The following is a 21429-nucleotide window of genomic DNA, read 5'->3' as shown; positions in this document are numbered from 1 at the left end:
TGTAACCATCCTTCACTTGTCTCCCCCCATAGTGGAGTCTAAATTCCAGGTTATCTTAGCTAGTTTCCAGGCCACAGTGGGGCAGGGGACCACTGATTGAAGGAATTCTGTCTATATACAGGGCATCGACATTTTTGCCACATAGCTGGAAATAGTTTCCAATTTTTTTCTTGTCTTTCAGCTTCTCTGAATTGTACATTTAAAAACTAACTCTGTAAGTAGAGTTAAAAAAAAAAACCCTAATGGCCCTAAGCTAATATTTAAATTACTTGTGATGACCATAATTCCATTGAAGTCCTAGTAGAAATAATTTGTTCTTTTGAAGCTCGTGCCACAAGATTTTTTTCTCACCAGCAAAGCCTGTGTCCCCTGTATGAACTGGTCTATATATATCAGAAATGAATCTGGAACATTGCCAGTCTGCAAATCCAAAAATCTGACCAATGGTATTGCCTCCCAAATAAGTACTGGGATCTCTTTGCTTAATACTCACATTTTGAAAAATTAAAGAGATTAAAGAGATTTAAATTTTAAAAAATTTTATGCAATGCCAAAAGTCACAAGATAAAAATTTTATCTCCCTCTGTCTCTTAGTATTAATTCCTGCCTCTCTCCACCCAGGCTTTAGTGTACAAATCAAGGTTGACAAACTTCAGACCATGGACCAACTCTAGCCCCCCATCTACTTTTGTAAATAAAGTTTTATTGGACACCAGTTACTCTAATTCCTTTTACATATTATCTATGACTACTTCCTTGGTGTAATGGCAGAGTTAAGTAGTTGCAGAAGAGTCTGTGCAGCCTGAAACATTTTACTATCCAACACTTAAAGAGAAGTTTTGCCAGCCCCTGAAAAATGATAGTATACTATACATGCTATTCTACCACTTCTCTTCATTTAGCAATAGTCATACAGTCAATATGTAGATCAACTTCTTTCTTTCTAGTAGTGGAATCGCATCCCATTGATTGCTTAAATAAACTCCAGAATTTGCTCAACAAGTCTTTTAGGTTATTTTCTGGTTTTCGTAAAAGATGATATTTTCATACATTTGTGCAAAGTTTATCTGTTGGCACCACTTTTACAAATGAAATTACTAAATAAAGGTAATGTGTACTTTTTATTTTAATAAATATTGCCTGATTGCCCAGTATAAAAAGTTTTATAACAAAACTGATGTAGAACTGATTCAAAAGGGAGACCTACTTCTCCTACTCTCCCTTCTATTTAGATAATGGTGGGAAGAAAAATATAGCCCAGGATAAATGAGATAATAAATATAATAAGGAAGAAACAACATAGCACAATCTCTGACAAAAAAAGTGTAACTTTAAAATGATGTATTTTTATTGAAATGAAAAAGAGAAGAGAATAATGAAAATTATACAACATGGCTTTTAGAGGAGTTAAGGAAAAATAGAAAACTTTGTTTTACATTCTTCAGCAGAAAAAATCATTTACAGTTTGCCAAAGTTGTTTTATATATTAAGTTAAATAACAGTTTCAAATGTGGGCAAATATGTCTTTAGTTGCAAAATTTCAGAGACAGGCTGTACTTTTTCCTGATAAAAGTCAAGCCCAGTAAGAAGTTCTACATCACGGACCCGGGCAACATGTGCGTTGAATCTTTCTTCAATCCAAAGAGCTTCTGGTTTATTTTCCTGAAAAAGGAAAACAAAAGACTATTTTCCCTGGGGCATGAGTTTTTATTAACAGGAAGATCTTTTATTACTTAGAAGTTGTTGCTTTTCCTGTGTTTTTTTGGTTGTTGTTGTTTTTGTTTTTTTACTAGGTATAATTGACATAAACAGCATTATATTAGTTTTAAGTGTACAACGTAATGATTCAGTGTTTGTTCCTGTGGCTTTTATTGCCTTAAATCTTAATTTGATACAGCTAAATTTTGTTGTATATTAAAAGAAAAAGTACAAAGTATACTATAACAAATACAGACTGCCATAAAGTCGTAAAGTACAGCCATTTTTATATTTACTTCAGATACAAATTATTTTTAAAAATGAGACATTAAAGATGAAGTTAAGTCCCCACATTCCTCTACTCAGAGTTAATCGTTATCATGAGTCGTGTGAATCCAGTCTGTGTTTTTACACTTTTACTGCACATCCATCAATATAGCATTGATTTATGTTTTCAAATTTATAGAAATCATGTAAGTGGCATTCTATAATTACTTTTTCATTCAATATTATGTTTGTAATCTATTCATAGTGAAATATCTAGATCTAGTTAAATCATTTGTTTTTAGCTATGGTGTGTGGTAGCACAGTTTATTTTTTTCATTGCCATATTGCTAGTATTTTTGGCATTATAAATAATAGTGTCATGATAAATTACCACATGTCTTCTGTGTTTAAGAACATGAGTTTATAGGATATAGAAATGGAATTGCTGGGTCATAGAGTACATGTAACTTTAACTTTACCAGATATTAAACCTAGCACTCCTCAAAGTGTTTATACCAATTTATAGTTCCATTGGCAATGGAGGATAATCCCCATTTCCCCACATCTTTACCAAACCATGATGTGAAATAGTGCTTTATCCCTGTTTAAGTGTTTTTACCCTGAGTTTTATTGAGTATCTTTTCAGATATTTCTTGGCCATTTGACTTTCAATAGGTTTTTAACTACATATAAAAAACAGTATAGTTAAAAATAGTATAATAAATAGTATAGTAAAAAAAAATTTATACCATATATACTGTATATATATATAAAGGTTAGTGCAATAATTTAGAGCCATGGATTTCTGTGAAATTCCTTATTCTTTATTTATTAATGTTCTGTATTCATATGATATTACTAAATTTCCAGTTAAATTTTTAAAAAGTAAGAAAGTTTACAAGTTTGTTTAATTAGATGAGTCTACTTAAGTGACTTTCAGTTGACTTCAGCATACTGGTTCACTTGTTTTTTAAATATTCAAGATTAAAATAGGCAGCTACTATTTGAGCCAGAGGAAGTATAAGACAAAATCACTGTTTGTTTCAAACCTCTAAAGTATTTCTCCACGTGAGATTCATGAAGTGAGTTATTATTTTTTAAAATAAATATGTGATATACTAATATTAACTCATATTTCTAATGGGAATCCAATTCAGTCTTTTTTTCTTGTCTGCACTATTTCACATTTTAGTAACATTTAATAGTTTTGATGACTTTTTTCATAAAGTTTCCCCCCTCATGGCTTTTATAACTCTATTTTCTCCCAGCTTATTTGGTATCCATCAAACTGAATGTTTAGGGAACACCTGACAGTCTTCACTTTTTTAAAACTGCAATGAAATGATCTTAATGATCTTAAATGAAATGAACTGTACTTAAATGATCTTAAGTACAACATAATTATAACTAGGCAGGGGTGATACTCAAGCTATTCCATATCAGATAGTTCACCAGCACCAACCAATCTGAACAGAAGCCAGCTGTAGACAACTGCTCTAGCTGTACCACAGCATCCCAAGAGAATAAAAGCCATGTGTATATTGAGTTTTTATGAGCCATATTTAAATATATGCTTTTAGATTTATATATATGTAATTTATTGGTTGATTACATATGTATTATACCTGTTACATAAATAGAAGTATTGTATACACCTAAAATACAACTCAATTTGTTAGTTTTTTGAGGTGATACCAGTTTCAGTATTTTTCTCCCCAACCACCTCCTTAATCTCTTCCTTATTCACTTACAGTCTCGTTATCACTGCTGTCACACTAATAAAATCATTTTGTCAAGGATGACCTAATTGAGTAGAATTTTTGTAGACCTTTCACTTAGCTATTACCCCACGCTTCTGAAAGTTCCTTCTTTGTCTTCCATAGCTCTGCTTACTTGTTTGATGACACCTTCTGTTTCCTCAGCTGACTTTAGTTTTTTCCATCCTGGAAGAATAGACATTTCCCTCCATCTGATCTTTGGATCCCTTCTCTCTATTTTCTTCCCTTTGGAAATTTTATTTCACTCCCGTACCAAATCTATCTCTATAAGTTCTGTTCTCTTCCAAGTTCCATATCTGTATTGTCTACCCCTAATTCTATTTACAGTACAACTGTGTACCCCAAATTGCATTTCCAATATATACTAAGTTACAGTAGTGATAGTCACTTGGAGTTATGGCAGCGTTCTCATTTATCTGACAGAAATTCAGCAATACAAAGTTGAGGGGAAAAAAAGAAAAAGGAGGAGGAAAGAAATGATTGAAGAACAAAGGAAGACAGAAAATATATAAGGAAATAAGAATCTAGTTCCCTACACCAAGTGTGAGGTGGAATTGTGAATCTACCATTTCTACAACTCTAATCTGTTCCCTTAAACATTTTATAGTGCGAGTACCTTCCTCCCACTCAGTGATTAGAATATTTAAAAGTGCAGAATTTTCTTACACCATGACCCTTAAAGAAAGCCTATTGCATTGGGGGCTTAAAGCACAACTACCTGTTCTAATGCTGGTGGAAATGTTGGCTGAATTGCACTTATTAAGGTACAGCTTGTGTATGTACAGTACTTTGTGGGTGATTTGATTCTGGGTGATTTTATCTGTAAACAATTTCACTTTATGTTGACTTTAGAATGTAATTCCTTAATAAAATGTGATTTCTTTATAATGGCTACCATTTGCTTACTATTTATTTAGAATTCTTAGGGGTTTATATGAAATATCTTATTTAATTTTCAAAACATCATGAGGGGGTGAGTTTTTTATACATTTGAAGAAAGTGACACTCAGTTGTTTACCCAAAGAGGCCAAATCAGTAACTGAACCCAGATATCCAACTCCAAAACTCATGCATTTGCATTCTATTCTGTACTGCTTCTCACATACCCTCCTAGATATTCAACTAGTTTCTTAATTGGAAGACCATCAATAGCAAACGTATCCTTCCCAAAACAACTGATTGTCTTTTATATTTCCTGGCCAATCACACCTACATTTTCAGTCACCTTTGGCTCTATCATCCTCTCTTCCCTCCTTATATCGAATTGACAGTCACATCTTATTAATGTCACAATCTCTCTTATAATTATAGTTTGGTTTAAGTTTGTTTCATACTCATCATATTATGCCTCATAGTTATCTTTATAGATATCATAGCCTGATTACTATACTGCCCATTCCTTAAAATTCTGGAATATGTCCAATTTATTAGTGATAATGTCTTATTCAATAGATATGATGCCCTGTTAATTTCAAGATCATCTCCACATTGGATGTTCAGGGAAAGCTTCATACCATTTGCACTTTACTTTGAAGCGTAGATGGAATTTTTAGCAGATGGAAAAGAAGGGCATTCTAGAAGAGAGAAGAGCATGAGCAAAAACATGGAGGTAGAGGGAAAATCAGAGGGTGTTCAAGTAATTTCAAGAACCTCAGTTGGCCTGGAACTTGGGTCTGCAAAGTCAACTGAGGGTAAATTGTGAAGAGCCTTAAGTACAGGCTGGGAGATTTTTGTTTGTTTATTTTTGTAGTTTTATTCAGGGTAGCTAGATAATCAAATGGATGAGAAAGGATGTTGTCATGAAAAACTAAATCTTAAGATGAGCAACTTGATAGTGAAATACAGATGTGAAGGGGAAGAGGACAGGAGACAGTAAAACTACTTAAGATTCATTTTCAAAAGTCCTGATAGAAGACAATAAAGGCCTAGACCAGGGATTGCAAATCATTTCTTCTTTTTGCACCCATTCTAACCAATCCAAAATGGCTACCTAGAACCTCTATGATAAAGAACTATTTATTCCTGTTCCAGTGGAAAAGAGTACCACACTGTATCAGTCACCAAAGTCTGCCACTGGAAGAGGAAGTGAAGAATGACGGCTTCCCTTTGTCTCGACTAAATAAACTTCTGACAGGACCAATAGGAAGAGATTCAATTACACAACATTTCCTGATAGCTTCTTGTTTGGAAACTCTTCCTCATTCTAGGACTATGAGTGACCCGCTGCTTAGCCTCTAAACTTTGCCATCCATTTTGAGTCACTGAAAGCAACCATTCAACACTCAAGTGCAAATCCTATCTTCAAGACTCAGCTAGAATGTCGTCTTCCTTGCCAGAAAGTATTTTTCCTTTGAAATCCTACTACATTTTATCTGTCCCTCTTTGTGCCACTTATTTTTCTTTCTTTTATTTTACTAGGCTTCTAAGTGATAGACTATGAGCCTTTTTTGCTAGAATTCATGTCTGATTTATCTGTATATCGCCCATAGCACACAGTATGGTGAAGGCAGTTATGTGTTGAACAGATGAAAGAATAGAGATGAATCCCAACCTGCCTTAGAACCTAAGCTTTAATTTCCATCTCTACTAGCTCATGGGATTTTCCATGTGAACACCCATTTCTACAAACCAGATGTACCTACACTTAATTATCCTACCTACCTGTCAAAACAGTTCTCATTCCTAACTTCCCTCTTTTTTTCCCAATTACCTGCATTTAAAATCTCTGATTCAGCTTTGAGTCCCCCTTTTCCTTTGGCTCTTGCATCCAGACAGTTGCCAAGTCCCTCCCTTCTTCATTTCCTCCACAGAAGAATCTTCCTAATCCTTTCAATCTGTTCAAATTCTGCCCAAACTTCAGGGCCCAGCCCTACTCCCACCTCAATTTATGTAACCTTTATTGGTTATTCCAGCCAAAAGTGTTTTGAATTTGAAACACTAAATACTTACAACAGTATTTGACAATGAATCCCAACTTTGTAATGTCTCTTACTTCTAATTTTTAAAATAATTCTTATATGATCGACTGGCCCATTTATGTGTCTGTATCTCATTTATATATCAAAGTTATATATGAACTCCTTGAGGGCAGAGACAATGTATTCTTCCTTGGTACATTCCAAAAAGCTTCTATCATGATACTGTTTACTTAATAGGTATTCCATATACTAGCTGAATGACTTCAGTAAAACCCAATTACCAGAATACATATGTTTTTCTATAAAGAACATATATGAAGTTGAAGTAACTATTTACATATAATTTGCCTTGAACCAAAAGGTTTTGAGGTGGCCTAATACATGATGTTAAAAAAGGAATGTTGGGCTTCCCTGGTGGCGCAGTGGTTGAGAGTCCGCCTGCCGATGCAGGGGACACGGGTTTGTGCCCCGGTCTGGAAGGATCCCACATGTCGCGGAGCGGCTGGGCCCGTGAGCCTGCGCGTCCGGAGCCAGTGCTCCGCAACGGGAGAGGCCACAGCAGTGAGAGGCCCGTGTAAAAAAAAAAAAAAGGAATGTTATTCGAACTAACTTATTTGGTAAATACATATATGTATATATGTATTTAGGTAAATATATATACACATATATATACACACTATATATAAATGTATTTTCAGACCTCATGTTTCAAATTGATGGAATTTTTATATTTACATATTCATTTAAGAAACATTAATTTAGTGCCAACTTTGGGACAGAACCTTAAGGTTTGCATTCAGAATAAAAAGCCTAATAAGATACAACCCCTTTCCTTATTAGTGAATGTGAATAAAATATATCTAAATAAAATATATGACATGCATCTATAAACACATGTTCATGTAAGCATATACATGTTTAAATTGATATTAATTACATAGAGATCAACAGTCTAAGGAAAAGTTCAAAACTGAGGTCATATTTACTACAACTCTAACCCATGAAACACCTAAAAAATATACTGTAGTCAGAGCCACTTTCATGAAAGCCCAGATGAGCTCTGACTAATCATTTTCTCAGGGCCCAGGGCCTCTCCAGACTCACGGGACAGCTCTCCACGTTGGTAGGTCGGTGAGGGATGACAAAGGGTAAGACGTCCAACCACCCAGGGCAGGCGTCGGGGGTTTGGCTCTTATTTTTACAACTGGTCAACACCACGAAGTAGTGTGTTGGGATGGGAACACTGGTGTTGACTACATATCTAAAAACATAAGTGAAAAGATTTGATGTTATTATACTTTTGCTTCTCAAGAGTAGAAATGTCTTTATATATTTTTAAAGAAATGTCAAAGTAAAATTATAGTAAGAGAAAGTAAATAAATAGAAAATACAAAATCTTACCACACATTTTTAAACCTAATAATGAGCGTGAATCAAGATTTATAGAAGTCCAAGCCTGGTCATTTTAACATCATGGGAAAATATTAAAATACAATGAAAAGCAGAGCATGGTCTTCTGCCTCCCAGCTTTGTTGACTTATACATCACTGTGACGTTTCCTAATAGAGCAGGGGCTGGAAATGAAGGAGCTGGGATTTCAACTGTAGCTGCGCACTTCTACTAGTCGTTTGGATGTGTACTAATGAATCGTCTAATAGTCTATGACTTTCTAACTTTCCTCAACTTTAACATGGAGGTTTTCCTATGCAACCAACTTCGCAGCGTAGACGGGGACAAATCCATACAACTGATATGACAGTCCTTTAGTCTCAGATAACAAACATGAAAGTGCTTTTAAAAGTTTCAAGTGCAAAATAAAGGTAAGCTATTAGTATGAGTCCACTAAAAGGAAAATGAACTGGTATAAGTAGTAATGTATTACTGTGATTTAGAATCAGAGCTAGTCTTGTCTGGGTTCTGGCTTTACTACTTAGCTGTGGAACTTAGACAAGTTAGTTAACCTCTCCGTGCCTCAGGTTCCTTTTCTAAATGGGAACTAATGGAATCTAACATGTGGATGTTTTTCAGATTAAATGAAGTATCCGTAAATTCTTAGAAGCATACCTAGCATGGAGTAAAATGCTATCAAATTGTTTGCTAGGGACCTACTAGAGCATGGACTTGAGGATATGGGGAGGGGGAAGGGTAAGCTGGGACGAAGTGAGAGAGTGGCAGGGACATATACACACTACCAAATGTAAATTAGATAGCTAGTGGGAAGCTGCAGCATAGCACAGGGAGTTCACCTCTGTGCTTTGTGACCACCTAGAGGGGTGGGATAGGGAGGGTGGGAGGGAGGGTGATGCAAGAGGGAAGAGATATGGGAACAGATGTATATGTATAACTGATTCACTTTGTTGTAAAGGAGAAACTAACACACTATTGTAAAACAGTTATACTCAAATAAAGATGTTAAAAAAATTGTTTGCTAGGATTATTAAATGGTGAAAGACAGGCTCAATAAACACTGAAATAAGGACAAGGCAAACAAAATTTAAGGCCACACACTTAGTGATGATGAATGTTATCTTATCAGAAGGTATAAGTAGAAATCATTGTTTTACATAATCTAGGCTTAGTACAATAGTTTAGTACTGTCCATTTTGATAATAAAGAGAAATCATGGATGACACTTCTAAAACTCTCTATTCCTGTGTGCTGGGATCAAAAGTAATTCTTAGCAGTACGTATGACCAGGTTTAGTACAAAGATGTACAGTTTAGTAGGACTAGTTTTCTATAGGAAGATATCTCCTGGGAGATACTTTTATAAATCATCCACTATCCAAAATATTGGGCAATATTTTGCATAGTCACTTCTTGATTTTTTTTATTTATTGCTGAACTGGTTCTCTATTTACTGATAGCACAGTGAGTCTTCCCTACCTCCTTAACCTTGACAAAACCATGTTTTCCCTTTCACATTAGTTTAGAAATTTTCCAAATAAAAATTTTTCTAAACTATTCCTGGACATTTTTTTCTTTGCCTATTAGTTTAAATCTTTGCCATATAAAATTTTTGCTAAATATTTAGATAGACTAGTTGAAAATAGTCAACAATTGCATCTTTATATAAATATGTTATGTAACGTTTAGAATACTGAGCTTTAATTTTAAATATTGAGATTTCCCCTTATGATACCCTATTGCCAAATCAAAAGTCCATTTTGTTTCAAATTACTTACTCTGCAATTTCATCTGGAGCATCAAAATGACCATCGTAATTATAATCAAATATTGGTCCACTAACTACATTGACTCCATTTCTTTCCATGGCATGTTTTACAAGAAGAACACTATGGAAGTAATTCCACATTGCTAAAAATAAAAGAATAAAGCGTTAAAATGTCTGCCTCTATTAAACATGGAAATATTTTCTATTATAAACAGGTACATTTAAATAGCATCCAATTCTGCTTTAATACTTGTCAGTGGTCAGTGAGTAATACTGCAAAATAGTCTATGCAACAAAAATAAACAGCCACATCCATGATAGCTTTTTGTTGTTGATGTAGTTACAGTCTCGAAATTAGTTAAATATGTCTCCAAATGCCTCCCTAGGGCTGAGTTGCTTTGGGGACTGTATTAAAAAATGGTCAGAACACACATACTGTCTTATTAATTGTGACTCTAGGGACAAACATTTTTCATTTACTTATGGTGAGTATCAGCAAAATTTTATTTTGTGGTTAGCTCTTTACAGTAAAATTAAGATTAAAAAATTATCAAAATTCTAGCAACAAGTCACCCAAAGTTGAAGTAAGTTGAAAAGAATTTACGTTAGACATCCTTCCTGTTTCAATATTTAAAACATTAGAACAGGGACTTCCCTGGAAGTCCAGTGGTTAAGACTCCATGCTTCCACTGCAGGGGGCGCAGGTTCAATCCCTGGTCTGGGAACTAATATCCCGCATGCCACAAGGTGCGACCAAAAATAAAAAAATTAGAACAAAATGACTGCTAACAGGAACAAACTGCAATAAAAGATGTGTTTAGTTTAGAAGTTCAAGGAGTCACTTGGGTATTTTAGTTTATTATCCTAAGTATATACTTACTTTTGAATGCTTCATACATAGGGACCAAATTACTTGTAATTAAAGCATCATATTGACTGTCAGAAGTTCTGTTGTTTGCTGCAAAACAAATGAATTAAATCTAGCTATAAGAGAAAGTAGGACATTCCACATAATAGGCCCAATAGTATTACATACTAATGTAAATTTATTAACACACAAAACACAGAGATACAAAGCACTCTCCAGTGGAAGTCATCAATAATGCAGGCAGTTTTATGCATTTGATTGATACTTGTAGTGGGCTGGTGACCCTCAAGAAGATAGGTCCACGTCCTAACCCCCCCATTACCTCTGAATGTGATAGGTAGGAAAATAGTGTCTTTGCAGATGTAATTAAAAGTTCAAGATGAGATTATCCTGGGTTTAGGGTGGGTTCTAAATCCAGTGACTGGTGTCACTATAAGGAGAAGGAGGATTGAGAAGAGGGGAGACTCAGGGGAGAAATCTATGTGAAGATGGAGGCAGAGATTGGAGTGATGCAGCTACAAGCCAAGCAGCACCTGGAACCCCCAGATGCTGGAAGAGGTAAAGAAGGATTCTACCCTAGATTCTCTCTTGCAAAGGGAGCGTGGCCCTGTCAACACCCTGATTTCAGACTTCTGGCCTCTAGAACTTTGAGAGAATAAACCTCTGTTGTTTTAAGCCACCAAGTTTGTGGGTAATTTGTTACAGCAGTCTCTAGAAAACAAATATAATACCGATAGAAAAGCATCATTATTGAATATACATAAAATAATAATACTATGATAAATAACTCTTCCAAAGTAAAATTTTCTTAAGAAAGTGGGTTTTAACTCAGTGAAGACTGCTGACAGCACCACAAATGGTCGGCTTTGAAGACACATGGACTTGCCCTCTACAGGAGTGTGTGCTGAGCCTGTATGCTCTGGAACCAGACTGCCCGGGTTGGAATCTCAGCTCCACTGCCCGCCAGCTGACCCACTTGGGCAAAGCGCTATGTCCCTCTGTACTTCATTTGTCTCATGGCATCTCTCTCACTGAAATATTGTGAGGATTTAAACTGCTGCAAGCCTATGAATGTTTACTATAATGTTTTTTATATTTAAACTACCCTTGGCTACCTTAACTAATACTCAAATGAAAGGCCAATATATGGGAACCAAAAGGCAAGGAGAAGCAAGATTTTTTGGTTTTTTCTTTAAGATTTCACATGCTGCTCACCGTCCTCAGATCTTCTACAAGACTTTTCTACTTTTTAAACTAAACTTTGAAAGTTGTAAAGTCAACGAACATAACATTATCTTCTTTTCAGGAAACATAAGAATTTGCTTATAATGGAAATGCTAACAATTCGTAATGGAGAGTTAGAAGGTGGTTTCATTCAATCCTTAATATTTTTTGAGACAAGCTGTTTAGTTTTTCATTTCATTTCCTTGTCAAGACAAACATTTATAAATCAACCAACATCTTAGGGCTTGACAGATACAATTTTATAATGCCAATTTAAAATTTTTTATTAATAAAATGTTGCAACTATTTAAGGTTTATCCTAGGGTTTACATAAATTTGGTGGTGCTCTAATTGTCTCTAGATATTGTAACAAGATATATCAGTTTATTATCCTAATTCTCTGTTAGGAATTTTACATTGATGTGCTACTTGCTTTCACTAGGCCTTTTTTTCCCACTATAAATCTCAGAACCTCTAAATTACAAATCTCTAAATTGACCTCTTTGGTCATGGCTTCCAGAAAAATGAAGCCAAATATCTGGAGAAAACCCATTCTCAGAAGCTGAAATTGTTGAAAATCTCATGAGTAAATCAAGGAAATGACAATCCCTGCTGAACAGAGAAGAGATTTGGGTTTTAGAAAAATCACATTGGTTTTTGCATGTTCCCAAGAGAGAAGCTTTCTGAAAAAATATTTCAAGTTAATTCAGCTGCTTAATCCACATAAAGCTGTTGGATATACAGCCTGAGCGAGAGGCCCAAATTCCAGCCTGATTCGTCTTCACAGGCACAGCTGCATTCTCAATGCAAGCCTTAGCTTGGCCAGTCACCAGAAAAAAAAAAAAAGAAAGAAAAGAAAAAAAAAAAGGGTTTTTAGACGCTTGTGTCCCTCTCCAAAGAATCTTCAGTTTTAAAATTAAACTTAAACCTACCGAACTCTCTGAACATCTGGGCCAGATTAGAGCTGATGTGTGGTTCCCAGTGCAAAAATTTATTAGTCTTTATTATAGCTGTTGCACTGCTCCAGGCCAGCCCACAATCACTGGAAGCCTCCTGGGCAGCTAGTTTAGCCCAAGCAGGTAGTTTTGGTGGGGAGCATATGTTTAGGGCACATGCCCACATCCAGCTGATGAGGGCTTTCTAAGCTGCTGCTCTAAAAAAGAGTTATACAAACCAGGAGGATAGAGGAAGCCGTGGGTGATATTCTTGTCTGCTAAATAGAAGGAACAATTTTGGCTCTCAGAAGGAGCAACCCTGACATCAGCCCGCAGACAGTCTGGGACAGTGGGAGGAAGAGGCGATGTGTCTCCCTGTTGAAAGAGAGAAAAGAAAAGAAAAAAAATGACGCCCACATTGTGGCTCACCCATCGCCTTACTTGGTTTGTAACTTCCCTAGAATGTTTTTCATTTAACCTTTTCTTATTTTCTTAGTGAATCAGGTCTACGCAAGCAATGGAAATGGATGTCTTCAGCAATGTTTTCTTCTGTGGTTCCCTTCTGGTTAGGGACACAGGAAGGGCAAATCAAATACACCTTGGAAAGGAATATTTGCAGGTTAAAACCTGAATTGAGTGCAGAGGGATAGTGGGAACTACTGCTAAAAACCCCACTCCATTTCAGGCTCTAACTTTAGGTGGTGATATATACTGTGCTTGCAAATAAAAATTGAAAACAAAATATAAACTATTTTTAAAATACAGATAGGACTTAAGGATAATATTCTTCAGTTGAGCAAGAACTTCTAATTAACCTAAGATTAACTCAAAGAAGCTGCAGTTGTATAAATTTACTTATTTGGGGACTTTAATAAATTTTTAGCTATGTTTTATTCATCTTGAAATATAGGAATATATTTTTTATAATTTTCTTTGCAACTTTAAAGACTAACAGGATAATTTATTTACTAGCAGGCATCTATAAATGTGCTGCCTAAGTACTTAAGGTAATACAGTATTACATAATCATATTTTGATGAGCATATAATTATGAGTATGTAAACATTTTGCTATTCATTTAATTTTTTCAGAAATTTTGATTTATATGCTCTTTACTGCCCACAACATATATATTTCTTAAAAAAATTTTATAATTTATAAAAAAGAAGATTAAATTAAATTAGAATGTTCTTCCTCTATTCACTATATTGTGCTAAAAGCAAAAATTAGCTATGGTGTCTAAAACGTATGTGGTAATTATTTTATAATATATGCATATATCAAATCATCACATTGTATACGTTGTAAACTTACACAATGTTATATGTCAATTATATCTCAATAAAGCTGGGGGAAAATAAATAAATAAAATGTACAAGATCAATTCATAAAGGAAAAGGAAACATACACTGTGTGCTATACTCATAGGCAGGAGAGCCCCATGATGAGCTATAGGACAGGAAGGAGATGAAGATGAGGGGAAACACAAGCAGAGGATGTACTCCTAACATGCTGCAACACTCTGGTTGGAAAACACTATACAACAGTGGAGTAAATTTCTCAACTTGATTGTACACAAACATTTATCTCTGATCCCCTCTGAAATCCCATTAAAAGAACAGTAATGATGAAGACACATAAGAGATGATAAGAAATTTTCAGAAACTGGAAGTCAGATAAGCATATTTGTTTACTACTGTAACCTTGACTTGGTAAACCAGTAAACACTGATAACAAAGAGCCTCTGGTTGGGAAAAACCCAAAGAAACTGATTCCTTCTGTAGAACGCCAGAAGCATAGAACTTGGAGTCTCCTAAAGACAGAGGTTGTATGTAAAGTTGGAAAGAAGAGGATAGGTTGAAAGTCCGTAAAAGAGGCCAGACAGAAGCTTTACTCACTGGAGAAGTTGATCCAAAGAGACAAGACTAAAGGACACAAGGCATCCTGGAAAGCAGGTGAAAGCAATGGAATTAAATTTTAAAATCTATGTACTGAATGGTAAAATTCCCTCCAGTCTCATCACCCCCACGTATGTTGGTTCACATGAGAAGTGTCCTTTCTTTGAAAAACAAACCAGCCTGAAAAGAAAACTAGATACAATTGGGAGTCCCCAACAAAATGTCTGGTTCTCCTCCTGATTAACCTATAATGAAGCCTATCAGCTGGCAAGCTCAGCCCTGTAGCTTAGTGCCTCACCCTTAAAATATGAGCTGACAGTCAAGGACCACCAGATATGCATTGGGGTTGGGGAGAGGAACCAAGAAGAAAAAGAGACAATACAGACAGCAGAAGAAAACTCACTTCTCAGAGAGATGAGAGTATGTATGGCATCCATAGAGAAAGAGCAGAAAGCATTTAAAAAGGAAAGAGATAACAGAAAGAGCTCTTGGGATTTAAAAATTTGACAGCAGAAATAAAATTTTCAATAAGCTCTAGAAGATGAAATTGTAGATATTTCTCAAAAAGTGAGTTAAAGACAAGAGATGGAAAAAAGGAAGGCACATATAAATACATTAGAAGTCTAATGTCCTATTAATTTTGAAGAAAAACTGTTTCTAAAATTCTAAAGCTAAGCCATCAATTAAGCATATAGATAGAATAAAAACATTTTGAGATGCACAAAGTCTCAAATATGTATCTTCTCTTCTTCCTTTCTTAGGAAGCTCCTCAGTGATACAGTCACCAAAACAAGGAGTAGACCAAGAAATATGAAGATATTAGTATTAGATGCAGTGTATCCGCTCCCACCATTTATTTCATTCTCCTTCTGGTGCAGATACTAGAAAGTTAAAAACATTTGTTTATATTCTTTCAAAAACATATAGTGAACAATTCTGAATGACCAGGTTTCTTCACTTGGTGTAAAGGGGCACATAGAGATGATGCAAAGTGGGAGAACTAGGGAGATTGACAGCTGACCCAGTCAGCCCTATAGACACCTAGAATATTGTGAGTTGATGTTTCCTACCACACACCTTACCATTTTAACTCAAGAAATATATAATACATGAATGTAGCCATGGATGCATTTTCCATGATATAAGGAAAGTGAAATGCCTATATACAATAGTTAAAATTATAAAAATCTTAAGGAGGGAAGTTTATTGTAATTTTAATGAGCCTGCAGCTATGGAAGTTGTGCTCAAACAATTCAGTTGGGCAAAATGTTTACTATTTTCTCAAAGTGGCATAGACTTTGGGTTGGGAGAAAAGGACCAGGATGGCTTTAGTCAGAAAGTACTAAAAAAAGTTACACGTTTTCTACTAACTGAAAATCTTAGATGTGTTTCTTATATATCAAACTTGAACCCCCAAATATAAATACATCAAGACTGGGAAAGACAGGATATGACCTCCTTTATAAAGGTGAGATCATGCAGTAGGCAGCTCTCTAGAAGGATGGAGGGGAGGTATAGTCACATCATTTCTGAATCTTGGGCTCTTGAGAAAAGGCATAGTGAACTACCACCTTACCACCCCACCACTCCCTTACAGACAGAGAAACACGCAAACAGACACACACACACATACATACACACACACACAAATAGTTTCATCCTTCCATCTGTTCAGAGTTCCTTAGAGTTTTTTAAGCCAGAGGACAGAAAGTCAGGAAAATGATAAATAGAATTCAGACACTCAGATGAAATCTAAACTCTAGCTCTCAAAATTCTTCAAGGGAAGTAGATGATAAGCACAGACAGGAAAGTGAGATACTTTCATTTCTAGTCTGGCATGGAGACAAAATAGAGCTTAAACAAGGGATAAAACTATTTTTATTGAAGTTATATAGACTCTCCTTATCTGGAATGTCAAAGCTAAAACGTATTTATTTGAAGATTGGATAATTGTGATCTTGCCTTATGGTAAGGATAATAATTATACACGTGTTTAAATTATTTTTCTGGTCGTGATTTTTTTCTATAGGGAAAAGTATTTCTTATAGTTCAAAAAACAAAAAAAAAAACCTTTTGCAATACACAATAATGTCCCTAGTTTTTAGAGATTCACAAAACACACTTGGGTCATAATTTACAATATCAGTGCTAACAAGCCTTAGAAACAAAAAATACTTTGTAAAAATTTAGTTATGGGCAATATATACATATGTATAGAGAGAGAGAGAGGAAGAGATTTTTCAAAGTGTACTAGATTTTCTTCTCTGCAAAAGCCCTTCGACTTCATATTCAAATTCTGAATTAGATAGGCTAAATAATTGTAATTCTTGCTATTATTTTTAATTTTCTACCTAGCAACAGAAAAAACAATTCTCATCTTCCTACTGAGGAGGGCCAGAAGCAAAACCCTTATACCATCTGATCAACCTTAATGGTTTTGAAGCAATTGCTGTAGGACCGTGATTTCAAATCACAACTACTTCCCCCAAACTCTTCTGAAATAATAACAATAACAACAATTAGAAAACTCGCCAAAACCACAGAAAAACAAAAGTTCCATAAAACTTAAAGACACAAGCTAATTGGGTCCATGCTCCAAAAAGTGCTTATTTAACGTCTGATTTTTCAAACACAGCTGATTTACAACATTTCTATGTGAATCTCAAAACATCCTTGTATGTAATTTTCTTGAACCATGACATACTAACAGAGTAATTTCTGAATTAGAAAGCAGAAAATTGCTAGAATTCCATCCTCTCACATGGAAGGAGAAATACACAAGTAGTTCTGTGGGATCCTGAAAGGACAGGAACTTTGTGTAACAAAGAAGCTAGTTTTAAAACAATAACAAAAAAAAGAATTGTACTAAACTCTGAGTCTGAGCCCACTTGAAATCTCTCTGCCTTTGGTTTCCGCTACAGCTCATATAAATTCAGGAATGCAAGACAGCAGGGGAAAGTATTAAAAACGTAAACATTCCCCTTAACTCCACATAATCCCTGGTACCTGGACTTTTCAAAATAGAGAATTGAATAATAAAACTGTCCTTGAATATACTGCCCCTCTCAAAACCAAAAACAAAATAAAAATTATTTTCAGGAATAAATAACTTCATATTATTGCTTCATAGTATGCTTCATAGCATGTTGAAGAAAATCCCAGACAACTGAACACTGCGCATATTAAGAAAGTGATGTTGCCATTAACCATACATATGAACTCAGGTAACTTTGTAAAATATTTGCCCACATTGGGAAACAACATTAGTGCTCTCCTACCACTGACCATAATTAAACCATTGTCAGCGGGAGAGTTGAATTTCAGAAAACATAAAGCCATAATTAGTAGTGGGAAAATATGCTTATTCGAGAAATCTTGAATTGGAACAAGAAGAGTAAATAAACTGGATACAACCAATCATTTCCTTTCCATAAAAAGAGATGGAAGATCTGTACCCTTAACAAGAACAGTAATGGGTAGGGGTTTGTCATCAGAATCTTTGTATCTAAAATACTAAGATTTTCTCTACAAAAACAGCTTCCTGATTATTTATTTACCCTTCTGGTTGGAAGTACTGCTTCATCTTTAGTTCTTTAAAAATAATGGTTGGGGGCTTCCCTGGTGGCGCAGTGGTTGAGAGTCCGCCTGCCGATGCAGGGGACACGGGTTCGTGCCCCGGTCCGGGAAGATCCCACATGCCGCGGAGCGGCTGGGCCCGTGAGCCATGGCCGCTGAGCCTGTGCGTCCGGAGCCTGTGCTCCGCAACGGGAGAGGCCACAACAGTGAGAGGCCCGCGTACCACAAAAAAAAAAAAAAATAAAAAAAAAAAATAATAATGGTTGGGATTAATTTATCTAATGCATTCACTCAATAACCATTTACTGGGCAGTGGTATTGTGCCGGGGAATACATTAAATAAAACCATTCCTGCCATGAAGGAGTGTTTGGGCTGGTTTTTGGCCAACTTTGATTTTTGCTTTAATTTACATTTCCCTGATTGCTAATACGTTTCAATTGCTTGGTTCATACCCTTTGCCCATTTATTAACTAAGATGCTTGCCATTCTCTTGTTTATTGGTAGAAATTTACTAGCCATTCCGGATCCTAATTAGTATTCTGTATACTCATCACTTGCTTCTTATAAACAGTGCAAATATATTGTCCCACCCATAACTTCATTTTTTGGGTCACACATTAATGTTAATGTAGTAAATTAATCAGTTTCCTCTATGTAATTTTTGTTTTTGCAGTTGTTCTGTATCCTAAGAAATCCTTCCCTATCCTGAGGTCATAAAGATATACACAAAGGAAAATATGGATTTGCTGTTCACATTTAGGTCTATAAATTCATCATCAATTTAATTTTGTATGTGGTATGAAGTAGGGATCTAATATTTCTTTTTGTTATGGTAGCCAATTATCCCAGTGACATTAATTGAAAAGGAGCTTGCCAGATAGTGAAAGAGGTAAGAGGATTTAAACAATTGGATTCTCAACCTCAGTCTGCAGAGACCTGTAACATAGGACACCTATACATGTAAGTCTAGCCTGGCTTTTTAGAGTACTAGATCCTTTAGGGAAGGATTACCTCTTATTCACATTGTGTTTACTGTGCCTACCACGGTACACAGCAGATAGTATAGTATTTTAAAGTAATCAAATAAATAACAAAACCCTTTATAACTTAGTTACCATCACCTTTTAGGTACACCCACCATATACTTGGGAAATACCAGAAACGTGTGCCTCTGTACTTCCTGTTGCTTCTCTTTGAAATCTTTTTTTCTACCTGCCATACCAATTAGCCAATTGGCCTGGAAACACTCTGCTTTCTCCAGGCAAAGCACAATGCATTCCTCTTTTGCACCCACGTAGCACCTACAAGTACTTGTGAGTAAAACCTGGGACACTGTCTTATCAATACAAGCCACAGGTCCGTTGAGCTCCCTTTGGGATCTCTACTGCAAATCAAAATTCAACTGTTAGTATAGTAAAGAACTACAATTTCTTTCCAGCCTGCATGAATCAATGGACACAGGAACTTACCGGTTTAGGGACTGTATATGAACTCCAAAGGGGCATCCTGCTAGTTTTGTCAAATCCACTGACATATTCCCTGTGATAAAGAAGACAGAGTTCCTTGTTCTTCTGTATAACTCTGGGCCTTCCAAATGGCAAATTTAGTTTCTCTGTTGTTGTTACTAAAATAAAAATAACATAAAATAAAAATGTTTGTGAAAATTAGCAAATGTTTCTATGTATAGTAACTACCCATCTCTGATGGATTATTATTTTCCAGGTACTCTGATAACTATTTTACATATTTAACCTCTTTCAAGTCTTACAACAATCCTATGAGGTAGGTGGTATTATTCCATTCCATAAATTACAAAACTAAGGCTTAGGTAAATTATTTAGCTAAACAACTAACAGTTCACAAGACATATCCGAAGACGTGAAACCTTAAAATCAAAAGCACATACTTTATAACAAAGATGACTTACTTTAATAATTGTCCTAGGAAAGAAATTGGAATTTTATTAAAAGTATGCCTACTGTATTTATTCATTTTTAATTGTCTGCCATTAGTCTAAATTCCACCAATTACTGATGGTTTAAAAATTTGCGGGGTATTCATGGCATGGAATAACACTCAGTAGATTATAAGATTGTCAAAACAGCCATCGTATTTAGTGAACTGTTACTGTGTGCCAGGCACCATTCTAAGTACACAGATATGTTAACTCATTTAGTCTTCATAACAACTCTAAAAGTAGGTATTTCCATTTTACAATGACGAAACAGGCCTAGAGAGTTCAATACAAGAATACTTGAAAGATAACAGGCTGATTGTAGTTAATAACACAGTATTGCACATTTGAAAGTCACTAAGAGAATGAATCTTAAAAATCCTCATCACAAGAAAAATAAATTTTTTATAACTATGTGTGGGGACAGATGTTAACTAGACTTATTGTGGTGGTCATTTTGCAATATATACATATATTGTACACTTGAAACTAATAAAATGTTATACATCAATTATACTTCAGTTAAAAATTTTTTAAAGTAAAAAATAAAAGGGATAACAGGTAATAATAATATTGCTCCAGGGCAGACACTGTTCTATATTCTTTCCATGGGTTAGCTATTTTTTAAAAATTTTTATTTAATGTCAGAGCACAGCTAATTAACAATGTTGTTTTAGTTTCAGGTGTGCAGCAAAGTGATTCAGTTATACATATATTCATGTATCTATTGTTTTTCAAATTCTTTTCCCATTTAGGTTATTACAAAATATTGAGTAGCATTCCCTCTGCTATACAGTAGGTTCTTGTTGGTTATCTATTTTAAATATAGCAGTGTGTACATGTCATGGATTAACTCTTTTAATCTTTTCAATTATGTGAGGTGAGTACCATTATTATAGATGAAGAGACTGAGGCACAGAGAGGTTAAGTAATTTGGCCCAGGTTACACAGAGGGGAAGAAGTAGACAGAGGACTTAAACCCAGGCAGAGGACTTAAACCCAGGCAGTTTGTCTCTTCACATCTAAAAACGTGAATAGGGAACTGTAGACTATGCACCACTATTTCAAGGAACTGTTGAGTGCTTGGGACCATCATAACTATTCCATGCTGCTACTGTTGTTATTAGATCTGGGGCAT

At 35.3% G+C, this 21429-nt stretch overlaps 1 protein-coding gene across 2 annotated transcripts in view; it reads right to left on the bottom strand.

The window, feature by feature from the left end:
• Positions 1–1327: 1327 nt before the first annotated feature.
• The window catches only part of ENPP3 (ectonucleotide pyrophosphatase/phosphodiesterase 3), an 87160-nt gene continuing 67058 nt past the window's right edge, over positions 1328–21429 (bottom strand). Inside the window, exons 22-27 of one of the 2 annotated variants that reach the window (XM_067011305.1) lie at positions 19807–19961; positions 13102–13237; positions 10716–10793; positions 9846–9978; positions 7766–7922; positions 1328–1662 (exon numbers count right to left, since the gene is read on the bottom strand). In XM_067011305.1, the coding sequence (XP_066867406.1) occupies positions 1492–1662; positions 7766–7922; positions 9846–9978; positions 10716–10793; positions 13102–13237; positions 19807–19961 (830 nt within the window). In that variant the 3' untranslated portion in view covers positions 1328–1491. The remainder of the gene's footprint in view (positions 1663–7765; positions 7923–9845; positions 9979–10715; positions 10794–13101; positions 13238–19806; positions 19962–21429) is intronic. The other variant, XM_059083083.2, reaches the window with a different exon arrangement.

This window comes from Kogia breviceps, chromosome 13 (genome assembly GCF_026419965.1).
Source record: "Kogia breviceps isolate mKogBre1 chromosome 13, mKogBre1 haplotype 1, whole genome shotgun sequence".
NCBI lineage: Eukaryota > Metazoa > Chordata > Mammalia > Artiodactyla > Physeteridae > Kogia > Kogia breviceps.
Note: the sequence above shows the minus strand (reverse complement) of the source record. Positions and strands in the feature narration are given on the sequence as shown.